The sequence below is a fragment of the Cyprinus carpio genome, chromosome B9, assembly GCF_018340385.1.
Source record: "Cyprinus carpio isolate SPL01 chromosome B9, ASM1834038v1, whole genome shotgun sequence".
NCBI classification, from domain to species: domain Eukaryota; kingdom Metazoa; phylum Chordata; class Actinopteri; order Cypriniformes; family Cyprinidae; genus Cyprinus; species Cyprinus carpio.
In genome coordinates this window covers 4,615,458-4,640,385 of record NC_056605.1, presented here as the reverse complement: position 1 = coordinate 4,640,385, position 24,928 = coordinate 4,615,458, and the positions used below count along the sequence as shown (strand labels likewise).

The following is a 24,928-nucleotide window of genomic DNA, read 5'->3' as shown; positions in this document are numbered from 1 at the left end:
ATTGATATCATAGTAAAGAAGATGGTTAGTGGTATCTCTGTGGTGAGGAAATTTCTTTCTTATGTCCCTACACACATTGTGGAGCAGGTGGCTAAATCTTTAATTTTATGTAATTTGGATTATTGTGCCCCTGTATGGTCATCTATATCTAAAGGTCAACTAAAGAAATTACAAACGACCCAAAACAGCGCTGCCAGGTTAGTATTACATTGTCCCATTAGAACAAATACTATTAATATGCACCGTCAGCTCTCATGGTTAACGGTGGAGAAAAGGCTGGTTTTTAATACAATTAAGTTTTTTAGAAACATTGTCTATTCTTCTCAACCAGTTTTTTTACATAAGCAAATTGTTGGCTGTGATCAGGTACATTCTCATGTGGCTAGGTCAGTGGATGATGGCCTGATGATGTTACCACGCCCAAAATTAAATGCTTTAAAGAGAGCTGTTATTTATCGCGCCATCAATCATTGGAATAATTGCCCATTGAATATACGTAAAATGAATGGCAAAGACTCTTTTAGGTACCATCTGAGAATGCACTATTTAAATTTGTGAGTAAGGAAAGGACATATTTATTTTATGAATGTAATACTGTAATCATTTATTCAGACTAATTTATGATGATGTGTATTGATGTATATAATGTTATAGTGCTATACTGTTTTTATATTAACATTGTTATGTGATTTCTTTTTGTTGTGGACCCCAGGAAGACTAGCTCATTCACTTTGATGACAGCTAATGGGGATCCTTTTTACAATAAACAATAAACAATAAACTGCCCTTAGCGAGAGGAATTCCAACATTTCCAGGCAGTTGATATGTAGGCATCACTGCTGAGCTGTCCAGGAGCCGAATGCCAGATTGCCCTCCAACAGCGCGCCCCACCCGGAGTTGGATGCGTCTGTTGTGATCACTTTCCTTCTGGAGGCCATGCCCATCCCCCACACCTGTCTGAAACAGGTGAGTGGTCCTCCAGGGGGCCACAGCTTCGATACAGTGGTGGTCCACCATGACCGGAAATCTCTTCAATTGCCAAGCGTAGGGTGGGACTCAGGCTTTTAGCCAAAATTGGAGGGGCCGCATGTGGAGCAGGCCCAGCAGAGTTACAGAGGCGGCAGTGGCCATAAGGCCGAGCAGCCTCTGAAAAACCCTCAAGGGGCATGTCGTCCCTGGTTTGAGGGAAGCCGTCAATCGCTGAATTGTCAGGGATCGATCCGGCGAGATCCATGCCTGCATTAGGGCGGAGTCTAGAACCGTTCCCAGAAAGACAGTTTGTCGTCTTGGCAACAGCTGGCTCTTGCATGGGTGATGACCAACCCGAGGCACTCTAAGTGACTGAGCAGCAGCTCTTTGTGAGCGTTCAGTTCCTGTTCTGATCTGGCTAAAACAATCGTCGAGGTAGTTCAATACGCAGATTCCCATCTGCCTGAGAGGGGACAGAGCCACGTCTATGCACTTCGTAAAAGTGCGTGGGGCCAGTCCAAATGGAAGGACTGCATACTGATAGGCCACTCCCTGAATATTTCAGAATATTTCAAATCCATGGTCAAAAACCAATCCTCGGGCAAATATGCGCAAGAATCTTTTTGACCATCATCATCTTGAACGACTGGCGCATAAGCGAGCTGTTCAGATGTCTGAGATCTAGAATGGGTCTGAGCCCGCCATCTCTCTTTGGGACGAGGAAATAGTGGCTGAAAAAGCCTGACTCGCTGTTCGCTGGGGACACTATTTCCGCTGAAAACGAAACTCCATCTCTCAGAGGTCTTCGAAGAGGTGAGGAGTGAAGGCAAGCTGTTTTTGGGGGCGTTCCGGCAGAGGCGAGAACGGAGCCCCTCCTTTTCCTCTCTAGCGCCTCAGGACAGCTTCGGCGGTTAAGGGTCCAGCACAACTTGTGGGCAGAGACCTTGATGCTTCGGGAAAGGGAAGCATTCCACCGGCTTGGGGTGCTGTTTCAACCCAGCCTACGTCTTCCACTGAGGCTAATGCTACGCTGGCTTTGCAGGCTGAGCAGCGGGGCTCTTCTGGTGTCCCACAGCCGCGATGCCGGGGCATTTAGGGAGGAAGTGACGCAGCACCTGTGACGTCTTCTGAGCCTCCAAAAACTGCTCAGTGAACCGTGTACAGCAGAGCTGAATAGCCCTTTCAGCGAGACTGGCCAATCGAGCAAGGCCATTTTCTCGTTGTCCCTGATCTCTGTCAGCATTAGCCAGAGGTGGCGCTTCAGCATTTGTAACAACGCGTGCTGAAATTGCTCTTAGAAATTTGCTCTTTCGCTCCGGATGCCGGATGCCTCCAGTGATACTTACGTCGCTGCTTCGGCTTATTCCATGGCAGTGAGCAAAGCTGGAGCTTCTTCCATGGCTTCTTCTTGCAGAAGAGTCAGCGAAGAGATGATCCTCATCGCTGAAGGAGAATAATCTGATGAATGGCGCTACGGGCCAACTTATATAGCGGTCGGCCCCGCCCCTTTTGACGGGCTGAAGCGCCATTGGTTTGTGTGGCTACACAAACGTGAACAAATCAAGCTTCAACAGAATGTATGGGAAAATGTATTTTCCCATACATAACGAGAGTGAACGTTCGAAAGGGAACTGAAATAACATAGGAAATGTATACGGGTCATTTTAGACCCATGTTGTGAATTGGAAGGGTAGTGACACAAAAACTATTTTTATTCAAAAAGTAAGAAAAAAATAAATAAAATAAGGATTTGTGATGATCAAAAACAAGTTAATTGAGGAATTCCTGGAATTTTGTATGATGAAATTAATTTCTTTCAAAGATATAGAAAAAAATTGTCTCAGTCGGGTCACTTTAGACCCTTGTTGTGCTTCAAAGGGTTACAAAGCCATGTAAAAATATTTACTCCACGGACACGGAAAACAGCAATTACAGCATTTAGCTACCTGTTGCCTGAGGCTTTTTATTTTTTTTTTAGCCTCAATGATATGTAACACTGTAACACAATTTTCATAGGAGATTTAGGCTATGTTCACACTGCAGGCAAATGTGGCCTAAATCTAAATGTGACTCAGATCTGTTTTTGTCATGACAGTGTGAACAGCACAAGCCAAATGGAATATGATCTTTTTCAATTCCGATTTGTACTACTTCCATATGTGGTATTAAAACCGACACAGGTCAGATGTTTTGCAATGCGACCGCAGTATGAACAATCATACCGGAATTCATGCAACTTTTACCTCACTCTAGATTGACATTCACTCTGATGAACTCTGAAGTGGTCGACAGCCTTACAAAATGCGTCGATTCGCTACAGGAGGCCTTTATTTGAATGAGACACTGCATCTCGTTGCCATGCTTCAGACTGCCTGGTCACATCTACTTCAGGCAAAGAAGCTGATGAGGAGTACTAAAGTTGTTACTGACAGTCACACTGGTAGTGATGTCCCAGACTGTTGTCAGCCAATGACATTGCCGTGTTTTAACATCTGCTTCAGACAACCGGTCATGCTTAAGGTATACCCCAAAGTGTCCTCTAGGGGACAGAGCTTATAATTACTTTAACAAGTTGGATCATGTACTATCAGACACAATTATGTGCAAATATACAATAACAATTTACAAATGTAAAATAGACTGCTATCTTCAGCATTATATTATAAGTGTATACTGTGCATTGCATATTGTACTGACAACATATCCAGAAATTTTCAAGCAGAATAATTGAAATCTGAAATATAAATGATCTATGATGGTCAGACAAGGTTTAAAAAAAAAAATCTAATTTATCGGCTGACCGGTTGAAGAGAGAAGAGTTTTAGTGCATAAAGACATATATTTTGATCTGTAATTCACACAAATCTATTGTATGGTTTCAGAAGCCTCGTCATACAGAGCATATGGGCTATTTTTTTCTGTATCTGTGACCATTCATATTCATTCCGTGGAAAACACAGCCAGGATATGGAGCAATGTGATGGTTTGAAGGTTTGGAGCAATGTGAAGTTGAGTAAATGATGGATTTCTCATTTTGATACACTTTTACTCTAATTTATTATTTGCTCTGTCTACCTCGATGCAAACTCATCCTTACCGCACAGTCATGGATTCATTTGAGTTATTGCCTCTCACATTGCCTCTCTCTCTCTCTCTCTCTCTCTCTCTCTCTCTCTCTCTCTCTCTCTCTCTCTCTCTCTCTCTCTCTCTCTCTCTCTCTCTCTCTCTCTCTCTCTCTCTCTCTCTCTCTCTCTCTAGTGGAATGAGTTTGCGTGAGTGGATGTGTGTGAGAGCGTTTCTAATTGGTGTTTATTGTTGTTTTTTCTAATCTTTCTTTATTTCTAAAAACATACTGAAAGTGTGTTTCTTTTTCTTCTTAATTTTTGTGTTTAGGTTTAGGTTAGTTTAGAGGGTATTGTTTTTCTTCCTCCCGGGTTTTTTTTTTTTTTTGGCGTCCGCATGGCGTCTTCCTCGGGGGGAATGATGTCGGTTTCCCTCCGGAATGGGTTTAGATGTGTACTGGAGCCGACCGCTTCAATTAAGGACGTGTTGATTGGTGGTTAGTTGGTGATCAGGTTGGTCACGAAAATATAAATTCAGCCTCGCGAATGAACAAAGCCGTCGTGGTTTTTTTTGAAGACTGAGCAACACGTTAATCAGATAATTGAAAATGGGAAGGAATGTTTGTGCCAGTAACGCCGCTGTATGCACCCTCTACCAAACTAAAAACAAAAAAACCACCTCAAACTTCCCTCCATTCATTAAAAGTGAAGTGATTGTTAAAGAATTATCTCGTTTTGGGAAAGTAGTCAGTCCAGTTAAGGTGGTACCTTTAGGGTGCAAGAATCCAGCGCTAAAACATGTAATGTCGTTTAGAAGGCAAGTTCACATGTTTTTAAATTCTCAGGATAAAACTTTGGATGTGTCTTTTAGAGTAAATGATGGGGATAGTTCTTATGTGTTATATGCAAGCACTGAAAGCTTAAGGTGCTTTGAGTGCGGCGATATTGGTCACAAACGATTCTCGTGTCCGCATAAAAATAGACCAGAGGAGATTCGGATAGGAGAAGAACAAGCGGTGGCAAATGAAAATACAACGGAAAGTCAGGGTGACCTTAATCGGGAACCAGAGAAAGTGTCAGAAGGCCAAGGTGTGGATACTGGTGAAGAGAATGAGGTGAGTGCAATTTCTAGTGATTCTGCTGGGTTTGTGCAAGAAGAGCAGCCTTGCTGTAGTAGTAAAATAGCCGTAAAAGCGGCGACGGCTGTTGAAAATGTGCTTTCTGATGGGGTCGTATCAGTGAGTCAGGATGTAGAGGTGGTGAATGCGGCTGAAGATGTAGGTTTTGATGAAGGATGACTCAGGATGATGGAGGAAAGGATGATGATTGTTGTTCTGATATATCTGATTGCCCAAAGGTAGGTGATGATTTATATAATGTGGAACAGATTAATGAGTTTTTGGATGAAACAAAAGGTAAAAAGGTAAATGTTGCTGATTATTTCCCAGATGTTGACAAATTCGTTGCTTCAGTTGTGTGGGCGCGGAAAATGTATAATTTTTCTGTGTTATCGCAACAGAAACGCTTTCGGTTGAAAAAACATATAGCTACGATTAGGCAAAATAAAAGAGGAAAGGAAATTAGGAGAAATCTTAAATAAGTATAATGGCTTTTTGTCTGTCTCTTTGTTTTTCCTTTATTCTCTGTTTTTCTTTACTTTCCTGTCTTATGGAGCCACTTCGAGTAGCATCTTTGAATTTAAATGGCCTTAGAGATAGAAGAAATCAAGCCTTGGTTTCAGAGTATTTAACATTCAAAAATATTGGAGTGACTTTTCTTCAAGAGACCCATAGTGATAAAAGTAATGAAGTAGAATGGGGCTTGTGGTGGGATGGGAAGTATATTCTTAGTCATGGCTCCAATGTTAGCTCGGGTGTTGCTATATGTTTTAGTCCTAACTGTAAGGTTAAAATTTTATCGGAGCAAGAGATAGAGCCAGGTCGTTTATTAGTTGTAAAAGCAGAATTAAATACTCATAATATAATTTTTGTAAAAGTTTATGCCAATAATAAAGGGTCTGAGAGAATTGTTCTTTTTAAGAAAATTAAGGAAGTTTTAAATACATTAAAATCAAAAGATATTGTTATTATGGGAGGAGATTTTAATTGTACTTTAGATTTTAATATGGATAGAAATAACGAAGAAACACACTATCATTCTTCATCTGTTTTGGCAAACATTGTTAAAAGTTTTGAGCTAAATGACATCTGGAGAACTGAAAACCCATCTTTAAAACAGTATACCTGGGTGAAGGTTTCTGAAGGACAGGTTCATGGGGCAAGGTTAGATAGGTTTTATATTTCTAATAATTCAAGGAATAGAATCTGTAATGCTAATATAATTCCTAATATTATTTCAGATCATAAAATGATTACAATAGATTGTGTATTGTCAAAGCAATGTAAAGTAGGTACATATTGGCATTTTAACAAAAAGCTGTTATAAGATGCTGTTTTTTGTGCAAATTTTAATTTATTTTGGCAAATATGGCAGATGCGTAAAAATGATTTTAGAGATATAATACAATGGTGGGAAGTAGGGAAAACCCAAATTAAAGTTTTCTGTCAACAATATACTTGTTATTCCTCAAAAAGAATGAGAAATATGATTAAGGAACTTGAAAATGAGATTTTTGAAATTGAAAATAGAATGTTGGAAAGATATGAAAATCAATTACAAAATGTTATTAATGAAAAAAAGCTACAGTTAGAAAATTTACTGCAAGAAAAAGTAAAAGGAGCTCTTGTCAGAGCTCGTTTTTCTCATATTAGGGATATTGATGGACCAACATCCTTCTTTTTCAACTTAGAACGAAAAGTGTGTCAAGAGAAACAAATGTTGTGTTTAAGGGATGAAAGAGGTGATTTATTTTATGGCCCATCCGAAATGAGTAAATGTGTTGTTGATTTTTATTCTAAGTTGTATGATATAGATATAACAGATTTAGATAGTAAAACTGAACTTTTAGATTCAATTTCAAAACTTAAATCAGAGCATAAAGAAGACTTGAATTCTATTTTAAGTTTTCAGGAAGTAACTAAAGCTGTGCAAGAATTATCAACCGGAAAATCCCCTGGATTAGATGGGCTTCCCTCTGAATTTTTTAATTCTTTTTGGGAAATTATTGGAAGAGACTATTATGATGTGATTTTATATTCAATACAAACAGGATGTTTACCTATTAGTTGCAGAAGAGCAATTCTTTCTCTGCTACCAAAAAAAAGGTGATCTAACTTTACTTAACAATTGGAGGCCTGTCGCTTTATTAACCACAGATTATAAGATTTTCTCTAAGTGTATTTCCAATAGACTGAATGAACATATGGGAGAACTAATTCACAAGGATCAGTCTTATTGTATAAAAAACAGGTACATTAGAGACAATTTGTTCCTTATAAGAGATGTCATTGACTATTCAATGGTAAATAATATTGATCTAGGGATATTATCCCTAGATCAAGAAAAGGCTTTCGACAGAGTAGATCATTCTTATCTGTTTGATGTTTTAAATGCATATGGCTTTGGAGATGGTTTTATTTCATGGATCAGATTACTATATGAAAAAGCAGAATGTATGATAAAAGTGCCTGGAGGTTTAAGTTCACCCATTAAAGTCAGAAGGGGGATAAGGCAGGGTTGCCCACTTTCGGGTCAACTCTATAGTTTGGTTATTGAACCTTTACTGTGTAAATTAAGAACGTCATTAAAAGGTTTACATATTGAAGGATCCTTTAATAAACCTATTAAACTTTCTGCTTATGCTGATGACCTCACTGTGATAATTAAGGATAAAGAAGATGTACAGAGAGTATTGAATTGTATCCAGTGTTATGAAAAGGCTTCTTCAGCTAAAATAAATTGGGAAAAATGTGAAGCTTTATGGTGTGGAACTACAAGTTCAGTACCAAAGTTGCCTGGAAATGTTGAATGGAGTAGAGATGGTATTAAATTTTTAGGAGTTTTTTTAGGTTCTGATTTATATAAAGGGAAGAATTGGGATGGATTGATAGAGAAGATGTGTGTACGCTTGTCCAACTGGAAATGGCTTCTCCCTCGATTATCATATAGAGGAAGAGTTTTGATAATAAATAACCTTATTGCATCTTCAATGTGCATAAAATGGCTGTTTTGGATCCTCCTCCTAATCTTGTAAAAGATATCCAAAGACAGTTGGTTAATTTTTTTTGCGTCAGGACAGCATTGGCTGAAAGCAGCTGTCCTGTATTTACCAATATGTGAAGGAGGACAAGGACTTATTGACATTGAATGCAGAGTTGCTGCTTTTAGATTACAGGCTGCTCAAAGGCTCTTGTATAAAAGGCACATCAGTTGGACAGATGTAGCCTGTGGTTTGTTGAGAAAAGGAGGACGGTTGGGCCTTGATCGACATCTGTTTTTAATGGATCTTGATGGAGTGGAAGTAACCGGTCTAACACATTTTTATAAAACAATGCTTAGAGTTTGGAAAGTTTTTTCAAACTCTCGAAAAGAAGGGTCTGTCAAAGGTTTCTGGGGAAAAGAAGAACCCATAATGTACAATCATGTGTTATCTGTAAAAATTTTGAACTCTGTTTCAATGAGAAATGCACTTGTAAGAGCAGGTTTTACCAAGGTGTCCTCTTTTCTGAATGAGAAAGGGTGGTTATCCCCAGAAGATATTGCCACAAAGATTGGTGTTAAATCCTTACGTTTTTCTGAAAGACTTTTAAATGAAATTGTGGAAGCTGTGCCTTCTGAATTTAAATGTGCTCTTGATAAGGAACTATTAGAACAAAATGAGGATAATAATGTGAAAGAGTTCCCAGAATTGGAAGTAAAAGTTTCTGTGAACTCATGGCAGGAGGAAGAGGGAAAGTTACTCACTTTTAACACTCCAGAACTTAAATATTTTCATGAGGTGGGCAAGAAATCTATGTACTATGTTTGTGTAAAAGTAATGCACTTTCAAGAATTGAAACAAGTATGTGAGTCCAAATGGCAAGAAATATTTGGTATAGATCTTTCACCTAAAAGAAGCTGGAGAACTTTGTATAAGGTTCCCATAGATAAGACAACTGGAGATTTACAGTGGAGGATCATACATGGAATAATAGCCACAAATAAACATAAGGCTCATTTAGACTCCAGTGTTATTGAAACTTGTCCATTTTGTTCTGAAACTGAAACTTTGTCTCATCTATTTTTAAAATGTAATAGACTAGGGTCACTTTTTCAAGTGTTAAAAGAATGGTGTGATATGTTGGGTTATGCTTTTAGTCAAGAAGGTTTTATTTTTGGTCCGAAGTATTGGTATAAAACAAGGAATGTTGATGTATTTCTGAATTATTTGTATGGACAAGCTAAATTAAGTATATGGTTGACAAGAAAAGCTAAAATTATAGCAAAAGGTTCCACCAACATTGTTTTAACATACAAAGGTTTGATCTCTGCCCGTTTAATGGTTGAATTTGCATATTATAAACTTATTGGAAAATTGACTACTTTTGAAGAAGTTTGGTGTTTAAATGGAATTTTATGTATGATAAGTGATGGTTGTTTGGAAATGAAGGTGTAAGTTTTTGTAATTTTTGATAGTCTTGTGGATTTAATTGTGTAATTGTGTAATGAAAATTTGTTTATTGTTATTAAAGGGTTTTTGAAAGGTCAAGGTCTCTCTCTCTCTCTCTCTCTCTGTCACACACAAATACTGTGTTTGAAAGGCAAATGTACATAAGCTCAATTTACATCCCCCACAGCTGACCTTCCTTTGGGTCTTTCTGTCTCTCTCTCTCTCTCTCCTGAAAGGCAAAGTCAGCTCATGTGTTTTGGTGCGGAGACATGCTCCACCTTGCCTCAGGACATCTGTAGTTCAGACAGACAGGGGAAAAAAAATAAAAATAAAAATAAAAATAAAAAAGAATGAACAAACGAAAGAAAGAAAGAAAACCAAGCAGAACATGTCAGTGTAGGCCAAGGGGCATTTTATGTATGACCAAAGCCACCAACTGAAAATGAGAGCAAATTCATGTGTTTCATTTGGACATATCTAGACAACCAAATCTAAAAAAAGTGATTTCACTTGAGTCTGATTTGAAATTGTTACAAATATTAAAAAATTTTTTAGGGTTAAAGGATCTGTAATAAGGATCAATAAATGTACACAGCAAAAACTCTCTAAAATAGTGTTAGGACTCTATTAATTTTGTGTCTGTCACTTAGTTTCTTCAAAGAAATGCAAATTTGAAAATTTAAACTCTCATACAGTATGTCATCATTCCAACTCCTATAAATGCATGGCAGTATAGAAACTGGACTGAGTTGTTGAGATGTCCAACAGTGAACAAAGGGAATATTTGTGACCATTATGAAACTCTGAGTATGCTTACAGTATGATGACATAACGAACACTGACATGTGTCCTTCATGCTTCATTACTGTGGACATAGATAAACAGCAGACAGCACATATGAGACATGACTTGGAGTCAAAGGGAACTTATCAAACGAGAGCACAAAACATCTGAACTGTGTGAAACGTGCCATCTCTTGCTGACCTGTATGTGTCCGGCATTATTCAACACAAGAACCTTCAATGCAAGATTGAATGCTTTTGAAATAACAATACTGAAAAAATACTGATCAAAATTTTTTTATGAATTTTCTTAAATAAAACATGTAAAGTGACATGAACATTTCTTAATGATCAACTCTTAAAAGACTGAGCTCAGTACAAGTACAGACACAGGGGTTCTGCCAAGGGTGACGCCTGCCTCCAGAAAGAACAGCACCCCCCTACAACACACACAAAATAGAAATGCTGTCAGTTCGACAGTTTGGGAGCAGTTCCTCCCCCCAGCTCCACTTTAACCTGGCCTATGACCCTTGGTAGTGCTTTACAGCAAATGCAGTTCCAACCACTGGAGACTATCACACAGAAATGATAAAAACAATATAAACATACAAGAACCTCCATACATTTGCAGTTATGAATAAATGCACACATCAGATAAATGGCTAATTATTGGAAACACATTTCTCATCAGGCCAGTCTAATCTACATTTATTTTACTTGGAAAAGTGCACAGGAATGCCTTATAACTGCCAGGATTTGCTAAAGACACACAGTGAAAAATTAATGTGGACAGTTATTTTAGCAGCTGTTCTTATTTCATATGCATTTGTAGGAGTTTCCCTTTCAGACCAGATCATCCGCAGTGGATCATCCGCAAAATTGTCCACTCCCTCTGGCGCTTTTATGGGATTGTGCTCTCACTCTAATTTGCCATTTGGTAAATCTAGTCCCTAATGTTTTAACCCTGTGAAGCCTGACGTACAAAATAATATTCAGAAACAGTTTATTAAACCTTTTGATCAAATTTAATATATAAAATCTAATTTATTTTATGGCTCACTATGATATAGTCAGAATATGGAGTTCATACTAACAACAATTAAGTAAAAAATAATTAAGTTTTATTCAAAGGCTCAAACAGAGCCAAAATGTGTAATTTGGTTCAGCTGCGGTTATTTATATGCACAAAAGTAAGTAATGTAAATTAATGAGATCTCTATTATAGCAGACTATTAATTTTAAAATGCATAGAAATATCAGTTGTCATTCTTTATCTTCCAATTATATGCCTTCCAATAATATGCTTTTAAATGCCTTTTGTGGGGTCAAAACATGTAATGATGATTGAGAGATGGATGAATAGACATTTCTCAAAAGCCTGATGGATCATATTTGATATTCCTTAAATATGATTTTTCCTTAAAAAAAAAAAAAAATTAAATAAAAAGATATGTGGATAACCAAGTAAGCCTAACTTTCCTAATTATTTGTGTATAAAATAAAACATGCAGTAGGCTTTATGGGGTTGAATTTGGGTCCTTCTGGTCTAATTCTAATGTAGAAGCTACATGCACGATTGTCAGTAAGATTTTCCAAGAAAATATTTGTACAGAAAAAAAAACAAAAAAACAAGTCAACACACAGCATCCTTACATACTGAAGCAGAAGCTAAGGAAAGTGTGTGGCAAAATGTTCATGTCTGTATTTATTTATTTTATTTATTTTTTTATTGTCATGTCTGTGTGAATTCAACATGATGGTAAGTGACTGAGAGGTGCTTAGTTCAACATACAAGTACTTTTAACCAATTCAATACAATTAAGCACACTTCTTTTTCAAAAGGGTATGATGATTTCATTATTAACCATTTTCAATGTTTATATGTTAGTTAACCCTCTGGTGTTTTGGGGGCCTGGAGAAGTTTTGACATGCCCTGACATTTGTGCTTTTTTTCAGTTGCTTATAAACATATAAATGGCTAAAGTCTGAAAACACTGTATTCAGCACAAACTGGGCAACAACGATATATGAGCAGCATGTATGTACATGATTGTGTTTTTGAGAAAGTGATGTTTATGCGTGGTTAGTGAAAAACATTTATTATTATTATGTTGAAAACAGCTGGGTAGATTTTTTTTATATATATACACAGTGCCTTGAAATGGTTTTGCATATTTGTCACACTTGAATGATTCAGATCAAACAAATTATAATATTACACAAAGATAACCTGAAATAATGATTTTATTTATTACGGGAAAAAGCTGTCTAAACCTGCCTGGCCCTACATGAAAAAGTAATTGCCCCCTAAATCTAATGCAGCAACAACTGCAATTAAGCATTTGTGAGAACTGGCAATGAGTCTTTCACTTTGCTGTGGAGGAATTTTGGCCCATTTTGTTTTAATTTAGCCACATTGGAGGGTTTTCGAGCATGAATGGAATTTTTAAGGTCATGCCACAGAATCTCAGTTGTATTTAAGTCTGGACTTTGTCTTGGCCACTTCAAAACCTTAATTTTGTTTGTCTTGAGCCATTCAGAGGTGGACTTGCTGGTGTTTTTGGGATCATTGTCCTGCTGCATAACCCAAGTGTGCTTTAGCTTGAGGTCACGAACTGACGACTGGACATTCTCCTCCTGCAAAGCAGCCCCAGAGCATCACACTACCACCACCATGTTTGACTGTTGCTATGATGTTCTTTTTATGAAATGCTGTGTTGGTTTTATGTCAGATGAAATGGGACACACACCTTTCGTAAAGTTAAAATTTTGTCGCATCAATCCACAGAATATTTGCCCAAAAGTCTTGGGGATAATCATTATATCAAGTCAAGTCTGCTTTATTGTCAATTCTTCCACATGTACAGTACATACATACAGAGAATCAAAATTGCATTACTCTCAGACCCCCGGTGCATACAGATAACACTAACAGTAGAGCCTAAAAATCTAGATCAAATATAAAATATAAGATACAACTATATAATAAGCAAATGTAAAAAAGACATATAATAAAAAATAAAAATGAAGTTAAATAAAGCAGCTCAAGGCACATGGCAGATAGAGTGCAAACCAGTGAACAAACAGTGCAGATAAAAAGATTTTTAGTGCAAAAAAAGCTTATTCAGCCTGATTAAAGTAACAAAAGGGCTCAAGAGCAGTTATTTTATTTAAACTGACTGATGAGGTGGTAGAATGATGTCAGTTCCATGGTGAATGAGGCAGTGAGCAGACCAATGCTGCACAAAGTGACTGGTGCATGTCATCGTATGTTAGTGGAAGGGGGGGTGGAAGGACCTGGGGATGTGGGATCTGGGGGGGGTTCATAGTTCAGTGGTTTTGCATATTTGCAGAAGAGGGACGGGGGGGCAAGTTCGGGAGCGAGTTCAGCTTCCTGACAGCCTGATGGGTGAAGCTGTCCTTCAGTCTGCTGGTCCTGGCCTGGAGACTCCGCAGTCTCCTCCCTGATGGCAGCAGACTAAAGAAGCTGTGTGACGGGTGGGTGGGGTCACCTGCGATGCAGAGGACTTTTCGAGTGAGACGGATTCCGTAAATTTCCTGGAGGGAGGGGAGAGAGACACTAATGATCTTCTCAGCTGCTCTCACTATGCGTTGCAGAGTCTTCCGGCAGGACGCGTTGCAGGCGCCATACCATACAGTGATGTAGCTGGTCAGGATGCTCTCGTTGGTGCCTCTGTAGAAGGTGTACATGATGGGGGGTGGGGCTCTGTTCTTTTTGGTCAGAATGGCTTTTGCCTTGGAACAGTGACAGTGACGTGACATACAGCCAAGTATGGTGACCCATACTCTCCCATGTATGCTGTTTTTGCCCAGTCTCTTTCTTATTGTTGACTCATGAACACTGATGTTATATTTCACTGATGTTATATGTTATATTTCTTGGCAAATGTGAGACGAGCCTTTGTGTTCTTTTTGGTCAGAATGGCTTTTGCCTTGGAACAGTGACAGTGACGTGACATACAGCCAAGTTTGGTGACCCATACTCGGAATTCATGCTCTGCTTTAAACCCATCCAAAGTACACACACACAACAGTGAACACACACCCGGAGCAGTAGGCAGCCATTTATGCTGCGGCGCATGTGGAGCAGTTGGGGGTTCGGTGCCTTGCTCAAGGGCACCTCAGTTTGTGGTATTGAGGGTGGAGAGAGCGCTGTACATTTACTCCCCCCACCGACAATTCCTGCCGGCTCGAGACTCGAACTCACAACCTTAGGATTTCGAGTCAGACTCTCTAACCATTAGGCCATGACTTCCCCACGAACTCTCCCATGGATGCTGTTTTTGCCCAGTCTCTTTCTTATTGTTGACTCATGAACACTGATGTTAATTGAGGCATGTGAGGCCTGCAGTTCTTTAGATGTTGTTCTGGGTTCTTTTATGACCTCCTGGATGAGTAGTCATTGTGCTCTTGGAGTAATTTTGGTAGGCTGGCCACTCCTGGGAAGGTTCACCACTGTTCCAAGTTTTCTCCATTTGTGAATAATGGCTCTCACTGTGGTTCGCTGGAGTCCCAAAGCCTTAGAAATGGCTTTATTACCCTTTCCAGGCTGAAACATGTCAACTATTTTGCTTCTCATCTGTTCTTGAATTTCTCTCTGCTCTTTAAGCATGCTTCACTTAGTCAGACAGGTTCCATTTAAGTGGTTTCTTGATTCAACAGGTCTGGCAGTAATCAGGCCTGAGTGTGGCTAGTGAAATTGAACTCAGCTTTCTAAAATTTCAAAATCTTTCATGATTTAACAGGAGGGGAATCTTTTAAGTGTGACAAATATGCACAAAAAAAAAGGAAGGGGGCAAAAACCTTTTCACGGCACTGTGTGTGTGTGTGTGTGTGTGTGTATACACTGACTCCAAACTTTTGAATGGTATAGTGTATATCGTTACACTTGGAGTAAGACTAGAGTAATGATGCTGAAAATTTAGCTTTGATCATAGGAATGAAATTACATTTATATATAAATAAATATTCAAATAGAAAGCAGTTATTTTAAAAAGTAAAAATATTTCACAATATTACTGCTTTTGCTGTATTTTGGATCAAATAAATGCAGGCTTGGTGAGCAGAAGAGAATTATTTACTTACTGTTACTGTACTATCTTTTGACTGGTAGTGTATGTCATGTTGAAATATATATAAATGAACGTCACATACCTGTAATTTCCAAAGTGTATGATGTTTATGTGCTCTGAAAAAAGAAAAAGAAAAAACATTTGAAGAGACTCATTGGAGTGTGTGCATCACATGGTCTTAGCTGTGGTCCAGGTTCCTGTGCGGGCAGGAATCTCAGAGCCTGTGAAACATGTCAACATCAGTCTGTTTTCCATGACAGAGTGGGCTGCTTATTTGCTTTGGCCCTCTTCTTTGCAACAGGTTCTTTTACACTGTTATTCTCACATCTGAAATAAAAACATACATAACATAAATAAACTACATTATTCACTGATACCAGTACTAATTTATAGAAAAAAAGAACATTATTACAACATACCACACATATTTTAACATACAATAAATAAATGGGTCACTTATTTACAGCTTACTTGATACATTTACACCTCAGACGACATTACACACTTTACAGGATTACAGGTCATAGTCTTCACTGCTTTACCCAGACATGACCCCCTTCACTGTATGTGTGTGTGTATATGTATGCATGATTATGTGTGTATTTATGTGTGTCTGCATAAAGGGCAAAGTTAGCATTTTAAGTGTGTATGACCTCAAGGGGTGTTCATGTATGCAGGGTTCACTGCAGTAGCACTATGGGCCAGAGCAGGAGACATTCACTGCTAACAGCACACTGACATTTAAACGTGTGTGTGTGTGTGTGTGTGTGTGTGTGTGTGTGTAAGCAGATAATGTGGGTTTTGTTGTCTGTGAGTATATAGAAGAGTAAATTGTTTTACAATTTCCAATCTCCGACTTTGAACAGGAAAATTAGGTAAACTGTATACTAAATTTAAACGCTACATAGCATATAGTAATGCATTCTACACCAAGAATAGGCAAAAGCTAGGATTAAATTATGTCTTTTACACAGAGAATATGACATGAACAGAGAATGTGAGTTTCTGATGCATTGGTGGGTGATTGACAGCAGGTGGCAGTAATTAGCATGATAGTAATTGCCACTTCTTCCAAAATCAGGTATTTTTAAATATTTTTGTTCACATTTAATGCGCACAAACATGTTGGGTTTCCATGGTTTATGTGTGTAATTTTTATACTGTACAAACTGTATTTTCTATGCCCCTTAAACTTACTCATCACACAATACTGCCATGTTTAGATTGTCCCCACAAAGACAAAAAGGGAAATTTTGTCTCACACACACACACACACACACACACACTATCTCTCTCTCACACACACACACACATAGTCCTCAATTATTTTCAGTGAGAGCAGCAGGCAGAACTTTTCATATTGCAGAAACAGTTTATTTTAACAGTTCAGTTTGCTGAAAAATTGCTTACCCTCAGGAAATACAAGATGTAGATGAGTTTGTTTCTTCATCCAGAGAGATTTGGAGAAACTTGCTATTACATCATTGTTGTGGTGTTTTTATGAGCTGTTTGGACTCTCATTCTGACGGCACCCATTCACTGCAGAGAATCCATTGGTGAGCAAGTGATGTAATGCTACATTTCTCCACATCTGTTCTAATGAACAAGCAAATTCATATACAGTACATCTTAGATGGCCTAAGGTTGAGTGAATTTTCAGCAAATTTTCATTTTTGGATGAACTATTTCTTTAAAGGATGAACATAACTGCAGTGAAGGAAAATACGTCTGCACAGAGTAAATAAAAGATTAAATAAAACAAAACAAAACTATCACACACACACAAACACAGTATCATTCTATCTCTGTGTCTATTACTCTCTTCATTTCTCAGTGACTGGGACCATATACAGCAGGCAGCATCATGAGACTAACTCTCATCTGCAAACAACACACATATGGCAACACAGGCCAAACATGCACAAGTATTTCTGACATAATTAGGCCTGTTTGTGGCAGAGGTGGAGTCAGTGTGATTCACTACAGCCCTGCATCACAAAAAGAGCCATCTACACCTGTAAAACAGTCAGGTTTACACAGAAAACTGAAATTTAGGGCAAATCATGTGATGTGATGACATGATGTGTTCTTGTATTCTGGGTTATAAAACATAAGAAGCACACACAACACAGACTTTGCTACTACTGCACTTTTGCTATACATGTTCTTCCTGCAAACACACGTTATATTATCTGTACAATTTTGCTTTGGCTCAAAATGATACTGACATGCAAAATACTGTTTGAGCAGTTATGTGTGTGTGTGTGTGTGTGTGTGTGTGTGTGTGTGTGTGTGTGTGTGTGTGTGTATGTTCAACCAATAAAGCACATTTGAGTAAGAGGAACTTAATCATAAGCATAAATCTTCATAAAGTTGGATGGTGGCCCTGGAACCAATTAATTTGATCTATTTCCGTTCAAATAAACAACAAGCATAGCACATGCTAAATGCAATGTATTTAGCAAGTGATTTTAATGAACACGTAAACTATATTACTTGTCACTATAGTATTGGTGAAGTCGTATTAGTGGAGTCATCGCTCATATAAGCAATGTATTTTGATTACACACAATATTAAGTTAGTGTAATGATCAACAATATTAAGATAGAACTCATCAAAATGTTTGCAACTTAAATCAATAAATTAGAATGGTTAACCTTAAAGATTCAATCATGCATTTATTATCTTGCACCTGTTTTAATAGTTCCACTGAATTTTATTTTAGAGTGTAAAGGGGGTGGCTCATCTTACTCCACACTCCTGTCTTCCACATATTGTTTAAGTTCGCAGCAAACACAATCACATTTTTGGCTGCTGCTTCTTTTAACACTATGAGTGAGTGTGTGTTTGTGTGTGTGTGAGTGTGTGAGTGTGTGCGTGTGTGTGTGTGTGTGTGTGTGTGTGTGTGTGTGTGTGTGTGTGTGTGTGTGTGTGTGTGTGAGCACAGGTTTATTTAAGAGTGGATGTGTGCAAGGGCTAATATATTCATGGTTCTGTGTGTGAGTGAAGAGAGAGGGAATGTGTGTGTGTCAGTTTATTCATGGGTGTGTTCTCTGTCACACACGTAAGCCTGAGTCACAGCAGTCAGACCCACATCTAACAGTCTAGTGAGCAGATAAGTTTAAACACAAAGACACACACAGCCATGAATAAGCTGGCACACAGATTCATCCACACACGTGAACTTTTCCACATAAATAAATAAAAACAGGGGAGCAAACAGCATTGCAGGAATAGAATAGCGACTCTTGCTTGCGATGTGACTTTCACTCTTACATTTTACATCTCACATGTTTTTTTCCAGGCAGAACCCATGAAGGGGCTCAAGTTTTAGATAAGGCCTGAGGTAAAACACTCACTCCCACCATAATCTGCTAGATAGAACAGTTCACTGCTTTCTGAATCAGCCCTCACCACTGCCTCTGTTTACTCTCTTCTGATGATGCACCTGTGAAACACAGATCAACCTACTCAGGTCATTCTGTACCATTGACAGAATTATCATTTTATCTCAAAACGAGAATCCCTACTTAATCACTCACTTAATCATTTAGGATGCATAGTACACATTTACCACCGTCATGGGATGGTATTGCACTGGTGCATGCTCTATAGCGGTCATAATATTTTGGTACTTTTTTGTTAGTAATGCCAACTAAATTATGGTGGAAAGACAATCACATATGGAGAGAGGCGTACATATGCATAACTAACATTTTCCAGGCAAAAAAAAACTCAAATGCGTAAAAAATGACGTAAACAGTGATTTTTCGCCATTCCATCTGTTATCTATATTTATAATTGCATAGGGAATGTTAAATATCCTGTTCAAGCTCAGATTTTTATTTGGTAAAAAAGTAAATAGCAAGCTGCCATTTAATTTTCTTCCACAGAAATTTATACTATACCTATTGCACTGACAGTCCACTAAAAGGGTAAGTCGAACAAAATCATTGTCACCTTTATCAGCTAATTGTCATTAATAATACAAATATTGTAAAATACATCAAATTGTATTCAATGGTATGCAATATAAGGAAGTTTTGTAGCAAGTACATAATTACTTTCCAAAATGACTATAGTGCCATGATGCTTTGATTTCTATGTGGCACCGAATGATTACCATAGTATACAGTAAAAACTGAACGTGATTTTTACTTCAAATAGCTATTCATATCTGATTTAACCCATGAAAATAACTTTTGCTTGCATTAATTAATGTATGTAGGTTGTTTCAGTGATATTTAATAGTAAGTTTGACTTCAATAAAAATTTATTGAATTAATTTAGATGTTACCATTTAAGGTTACCATTGTATTCGCATAAATACCAGTGCCCATAGTGCAAAAAAAAGTGTTTTCTCAATATGTTGCCATGTGCTAAATGCTGAGAGGCTGGTGCAGTCTCCACCTGTTATGCTGCCTAAATGATGGTGCACAGAAACCATCAGCATGGAAATAGTGATGAACATGAAGAATTACAGATTTGCCAAGATCTGAAACAAGAGCTTAACTAAAACTTGTTATGAATGCCAATTAACACAATTACAAGTCTGTAGAGAAAAAATGGGTTTAAAACTAATTCTGCTGAAAAAGAACATATGTTTTGTTATGCTCGGATCGTTCTCTCTATTTATTTATAGCTTTAGAGGAGATATTATCATCGCAGCATCGTTCATCCAAACTGCAACCGCGTTGCTACGTCAGTCAGCGCGCCTTCTCTCTGCGCGCAACCTTCACCGCTCCGCCTCGCGCTCTGGCGCGCGTGCCAAAGCCAATAGTTTCTCTGACAACTCTGGCACAGACAGTGCTATTCTGCCAGAGGTCACGAGAAGGAGGTACGGCACATTTCTGTGTTGGTGGGGAGCGTGTGTATTTGTATATACATTTAAAGGAAAGAGAGTTTTTTTTCTCCCTTGCCATACTTTCCAGTTCGCTTGTCACCATTTCCTCTAAAAACGAGCTGGACTTTTTAGCGCGAGCTTCCCGGGTGCTCCACAGCAAGCGAATAATTGGCGCAGTCGTGGGCATCGTCATGATCGTGGCGCTGGTCATCGCAATTCCGCTTCTGGTCCAGACCTCAGTGGTTTCAGCGCACTACGAAATGATGGGCACTTGTCGGATGATCTGTGATCCGTACAACCCCAAACCGAGCGCCACGGCGCTGGAGGTGATGCAGGATCTCAGTGTCATCCCACCATCTTTCGCTCAAGGGACTAGAGGGGAACCGGGCCGTCCGGGCAAACCGGGACCCAGGGGTCCACCTGGCGAACCGGGTCCACCTGGTCCAAGGGGGCCACCTGGAGACTCCGGCAAACCTGGATTTACCGGTATCACATCGGGAACGGCGAGGACCGAGACTGGAGACATTGGTCCAGCGTTGGGGAACATCAAGATCGCGTTTTATGTGGGTCTCAAGAACCCCCACGAAGGCTACGAGGTGCTCCGCTTTGATGATGTTGTGACAAATGTGGGAAATCACTATGATCCCACTACCGGCAAGTTTACGTGCCAGGTATCGGGGATTTACTACTTCACCTACCATGTGCTGATGCGCGGAGGGGACGGGACAAGCATGTGGGCAGACCTCTGTAAAAACGGACAGGTATTTCTTCTACGTTTACAGGAGCAAAACAGCAAACACATGGTGCGAATTAAGGCTAATTGAGACTTGAGTCACCCAAAGGGGGGCCAAGAGAAAAAAAGATGGAGGGACTCAAAGAACAGCTACATTTCAACCGTGTTTTTAAACAGCGTTCCGAACAAAAGTTAAACACGGCGCGCTGTGTTGCTTTGCAAGTAACAGCAAAATCATTATCGCTAATTCGTACGGTGCATCAATAAAGTAGATGTGTAGTCATTATTTATTGCTTTGTTCTAAATTTCCTCATCAGATAGACAGAATTGGCTAAGTGCATTAAGGTGCCGGACGAGAATTGGGTTGCGCGCGATTTGGTCCAGAACATATAGGCTACTGATCAGAAATTATCGAAAAAGTCGACGCCACTTCAAGTCATTGAATAATTCGCACACCTATAAAACAAAATTCCAAATTATTTTTATACGTTTACTTTGATACGATCCAAATGTATCGACTGTCAAGTAATTGCGCATGGTGTGGTAATTACGCGTATCAAACACGAACCACGTCTGGTGCGTTTAAAGAACTTTATAGACGTGACTGTAGTCAGATGTTAGTTTATCGGCTAAATCAAAAGCTGAAAAGTAGTCAAAAATGACAAAAAGGCCTTCTTAGCTGTTTTCTTTGATTTGCAACTGGCGCTGAAGGCAAAAAAAAACTGCTCACTGCTATTCTGTGCGATTTAGTAGGCTTTAATAATAATTTAAACAATACACTATGCATCGTACAACAAAATACGATTTGCATCGAGAGATAAAGAGCAGTCGAACGCTTAGGCATATTGTGCATTAATAGCAAAACATTGGCTGTTGTTGCTGCAGACAGGGAGGTGAATGCATGTGTGTCTTAAAATAAGTATCTGGTAACAGTAATAATTAACAAATAATTAGGGTTATTAGTCATTATTGCAAGTCGTGCCTTTCTTAATTCTTTCTTAAAACTAGCAAAACTACAGGCGAGTAAAAGTGTGATCCTTATTCACAAATATTAAAACAAAACAACCGTTTCTTATCAGTTAAGGTCCATTCATTTTAAGAGATGTTTTATTTCTAAATTACATGCTATAGGTGCTGGCACTGAATGACATTCTGCGTTTATTTGAACAGGTGCGGGCGAGCGCCATCGCGCAAGACGCCGATCAGAACTACGACTACGCGAGTAACAGCGTCGTGCTGCACCTGGACTCTGGCGACGAGATTTATGTCAAACTCGACGGAGGAAAGGCGCACGGAGGAAACAACAACAAATACAGTACATTTTCTGGTTTCATTCTGTATCCAGACTGAACTGCCACCTGCTTCGTCTCAAGCTGACTGTTAATGAATCTCCTCTCTCCTCTCCGCGCGGCACACTCTCTCGGCACTCCATTGTCATTCCTGTCTGTAGTGTCGTTGGGAATATAAGGACCATCTGAACTCAGCGCCAGCGTGAGAATATGTTGTCTGAATTTGTCCCTTTCTGTTTAATGATGTCTTGTGTTTGGCTATTATACGCAATTAAACGAAATGCGTTAATAACGCACAGGATGGTGATGAGGATACAACACTTATCGATAGATTATTAGCATATCTGTAATTGTTCACTGGGTGATTTTTGCTCAAATTAAATTATTTTCCTGCATCTATGAGCCCCTAGTGGCCTCTAATGTAATACAGTTTTTTGTAAATGTTTTTATTTTAAAACCTATGGCTGAGCAATAAAGCATTCCAGTGGATTTTCAGTTTGTATTTAAATAACAATCCTGTGTGTGTATTTAAATGAGCTCTGGGACTTGACGTTTGACCTCACATAGGTTCTTCTGAGAGATAACACACCTAATACAATAAGCATGCCAAACATCACAACCGCAAAAGAGAGAGGGAGAGAATTCTAAAAGAGAAAAGGATGTCTAGTGCGATCAACCAAATTAAGTCTGTGCATTAAAATGGCCAAAATTCCAACAACTCACACTATTCAGAAAAACAAACTGAGTTTATCTGGTGTGCTTTTTGATTGGTAATTGATGCTTGTACATGCAGATGTTTTACGTTCTGATTCAATTAGATAGAAGGTTAATAAACATCCTCAAACAACAACAACGTGTCTGTTAATCCATCCAATGATTGATTTATATAAAAAGAGCATTCATAAATGAATGATTACACTCTGCCAACAAGATTCAGCATGAGGAAGAACGGTAATATGAAACATAAACATGTCTTTTAGTATATAAATAGCCACAGGTTTGAACATCAGACTAATCTTTCATACATGTTTACCCAACACCACTTACAGCAATTAAACGCCCTGGTGCTTGTCTTTCTAGGACTCTACTAATCTGGTTTGATTTATTTGCCTAGTCTGATTTGTGGAAAACACATCTCTGTCTGCCAGCCCCTCTAAACCCTAAAGATTTACAGGCTTTATCAAAAGAGCCAAATTTTATGATTGTTCACACAGCCCATGACTTCAAATGAATCCGGAGAACACCTGAATTATTCTGGTTTTGTCTTGGATTATATGTTTGAAGTATTTGACCGACCACCCATCTGTGTTATATCTCATATAACACTGAGTTACAGTTCAGAGAGAAGTTGTGGAAAAAAATCAGCCTTGATGAGCTTTTATTAGTCTACGTGTGTGTGCAAGTGTGATCTGATCCTTGTGATTGTGTGAGGAGGCACAGCTGGTAGATACAGAGTGAAAGAAAACTGAGCCAGGGGGCTCATGTCACTTTTCCCTCTCCTTCTCACTTTCCTCCTTGCTCATTTCTCTCTTTAAAATATAACAGCACACACACACATACACACACACACACACACACACACACACAGAGAGAGAGAGAGAGAGAGAGAGAGAGACTGGAGCAGCTGGCTAACAGTATTGGAAGGCTTTCAGGGAGTCAGCAGGAGCAAACACACACTCCAGTAATTATATGACATCATTCAAAGCATCTCCATCACAGCAACTTTATTTCATCATTAGACCTCACGACAAATGCAGTGCTGACACTCTGTGCGGCTATATCCAGCTTAACCGCTTACCCTCACACTGAGTCTCCTACACAATTACAAATCCCTGTTAAACATCGCCAGAAGTCGCTTAGAAGAGTCCAGTCGTTTAGCCCTCATGTTCTTTTGAGATACACCAATTGTTTTTATTGGTGTCCCAGAGATGAATAGTGTAGTAAAAATACAAATAAAATTAAAACCTCCTTGTTTTTCCTTTGTTTATTTATTATTATTATTATTATTATTATTATTAAAACACAGCAGAAATATTACTGATGCATTATCACTCTGTTGCATGACAAAGTAGATAAACAGTTCTCAGATATGTGATTAGTATCTGTTCTATAACAGCCTGACCCCAGCAACAACCAATTGTCAGAAATGACAATAAAACAAATATAAATTAACAAGTGGTAAGATTGTATCTACAGTGTGTACACATTTAAATTCATTGCATTTATTTATATTTATTCAGCTTTTTTTTTCATGAAGGCTAACTGAAGCATGTTATAATGTTGAAATTTTGTTCATAATCAGTTCTCCAATAGGAAATTTCATGAAGTGTTAACCTGATTTTTCAATGTTAAGTGTGTTTTTTGAGCTATTAAAATGTCTTTGGGGTTAAATTGAGTTTAAAATGATTCATTTCTTAGAACAGCAAATTTAAAAAGAAAAAAAGCTATATAGTATTGCATAATACTATTAATACTAATAATAGTATTAATATTATACACTATACTATCCACTATTAATACACTGTATTAATAATATAACTGTTCATATGGAAATTATCCCTAGTTCTTGCATTGAGTAACCATATTTTATATTACACTTTTGAGGTTT

The 24,928-nt window shown here is 38.4% G+C and overlaps 1 protein-coding gene across 1 annotated transcript; it reads left to right on the top strand.

Annotated features, from left to right (window-relative positions):
* Positions 1–20,165: 20,165 nt before the first annotated feature.
* Positions 20,166–23,159, top strand: LOC122138422 (complement C1q-like protein 2). Its single transcript, XM_042730686.1, has 2 exons — positions 20,166–21,059; positions 22,202–23,159. Exons 1-2 carry the CDS (start codon positions 20,490–20,492, stop codon positions 22,379–22,381), a joined length of 750 nt encoding a protein of 249 aa, XP_042586620.1. The 5' UTR covers positions 20,166–20,489; the 3' UTR covers positions 22,382–23,159.
* The last annotated feature ends 1,769 nt before the right edge of the window (positions 23,160–24,928 follow it).

Excerpts from the sequence above, each read along its gene's own strand:
- LOC122138422 (XM_042730686.1), top strand. The coding sequence starts at position 20,490 with ATGATCGTGGCGCTGGTCATCGCAATTCCGCTTCTGGTCCAGACCTCA. Across the intron at positions 21,060-22,201 it reads ACCTCTGTAAAAACGGACAG|GTGCGGGCGAGCGCCATCGC; the intron begins GTATTTCTTCTA and ends TTATTTGAACAG.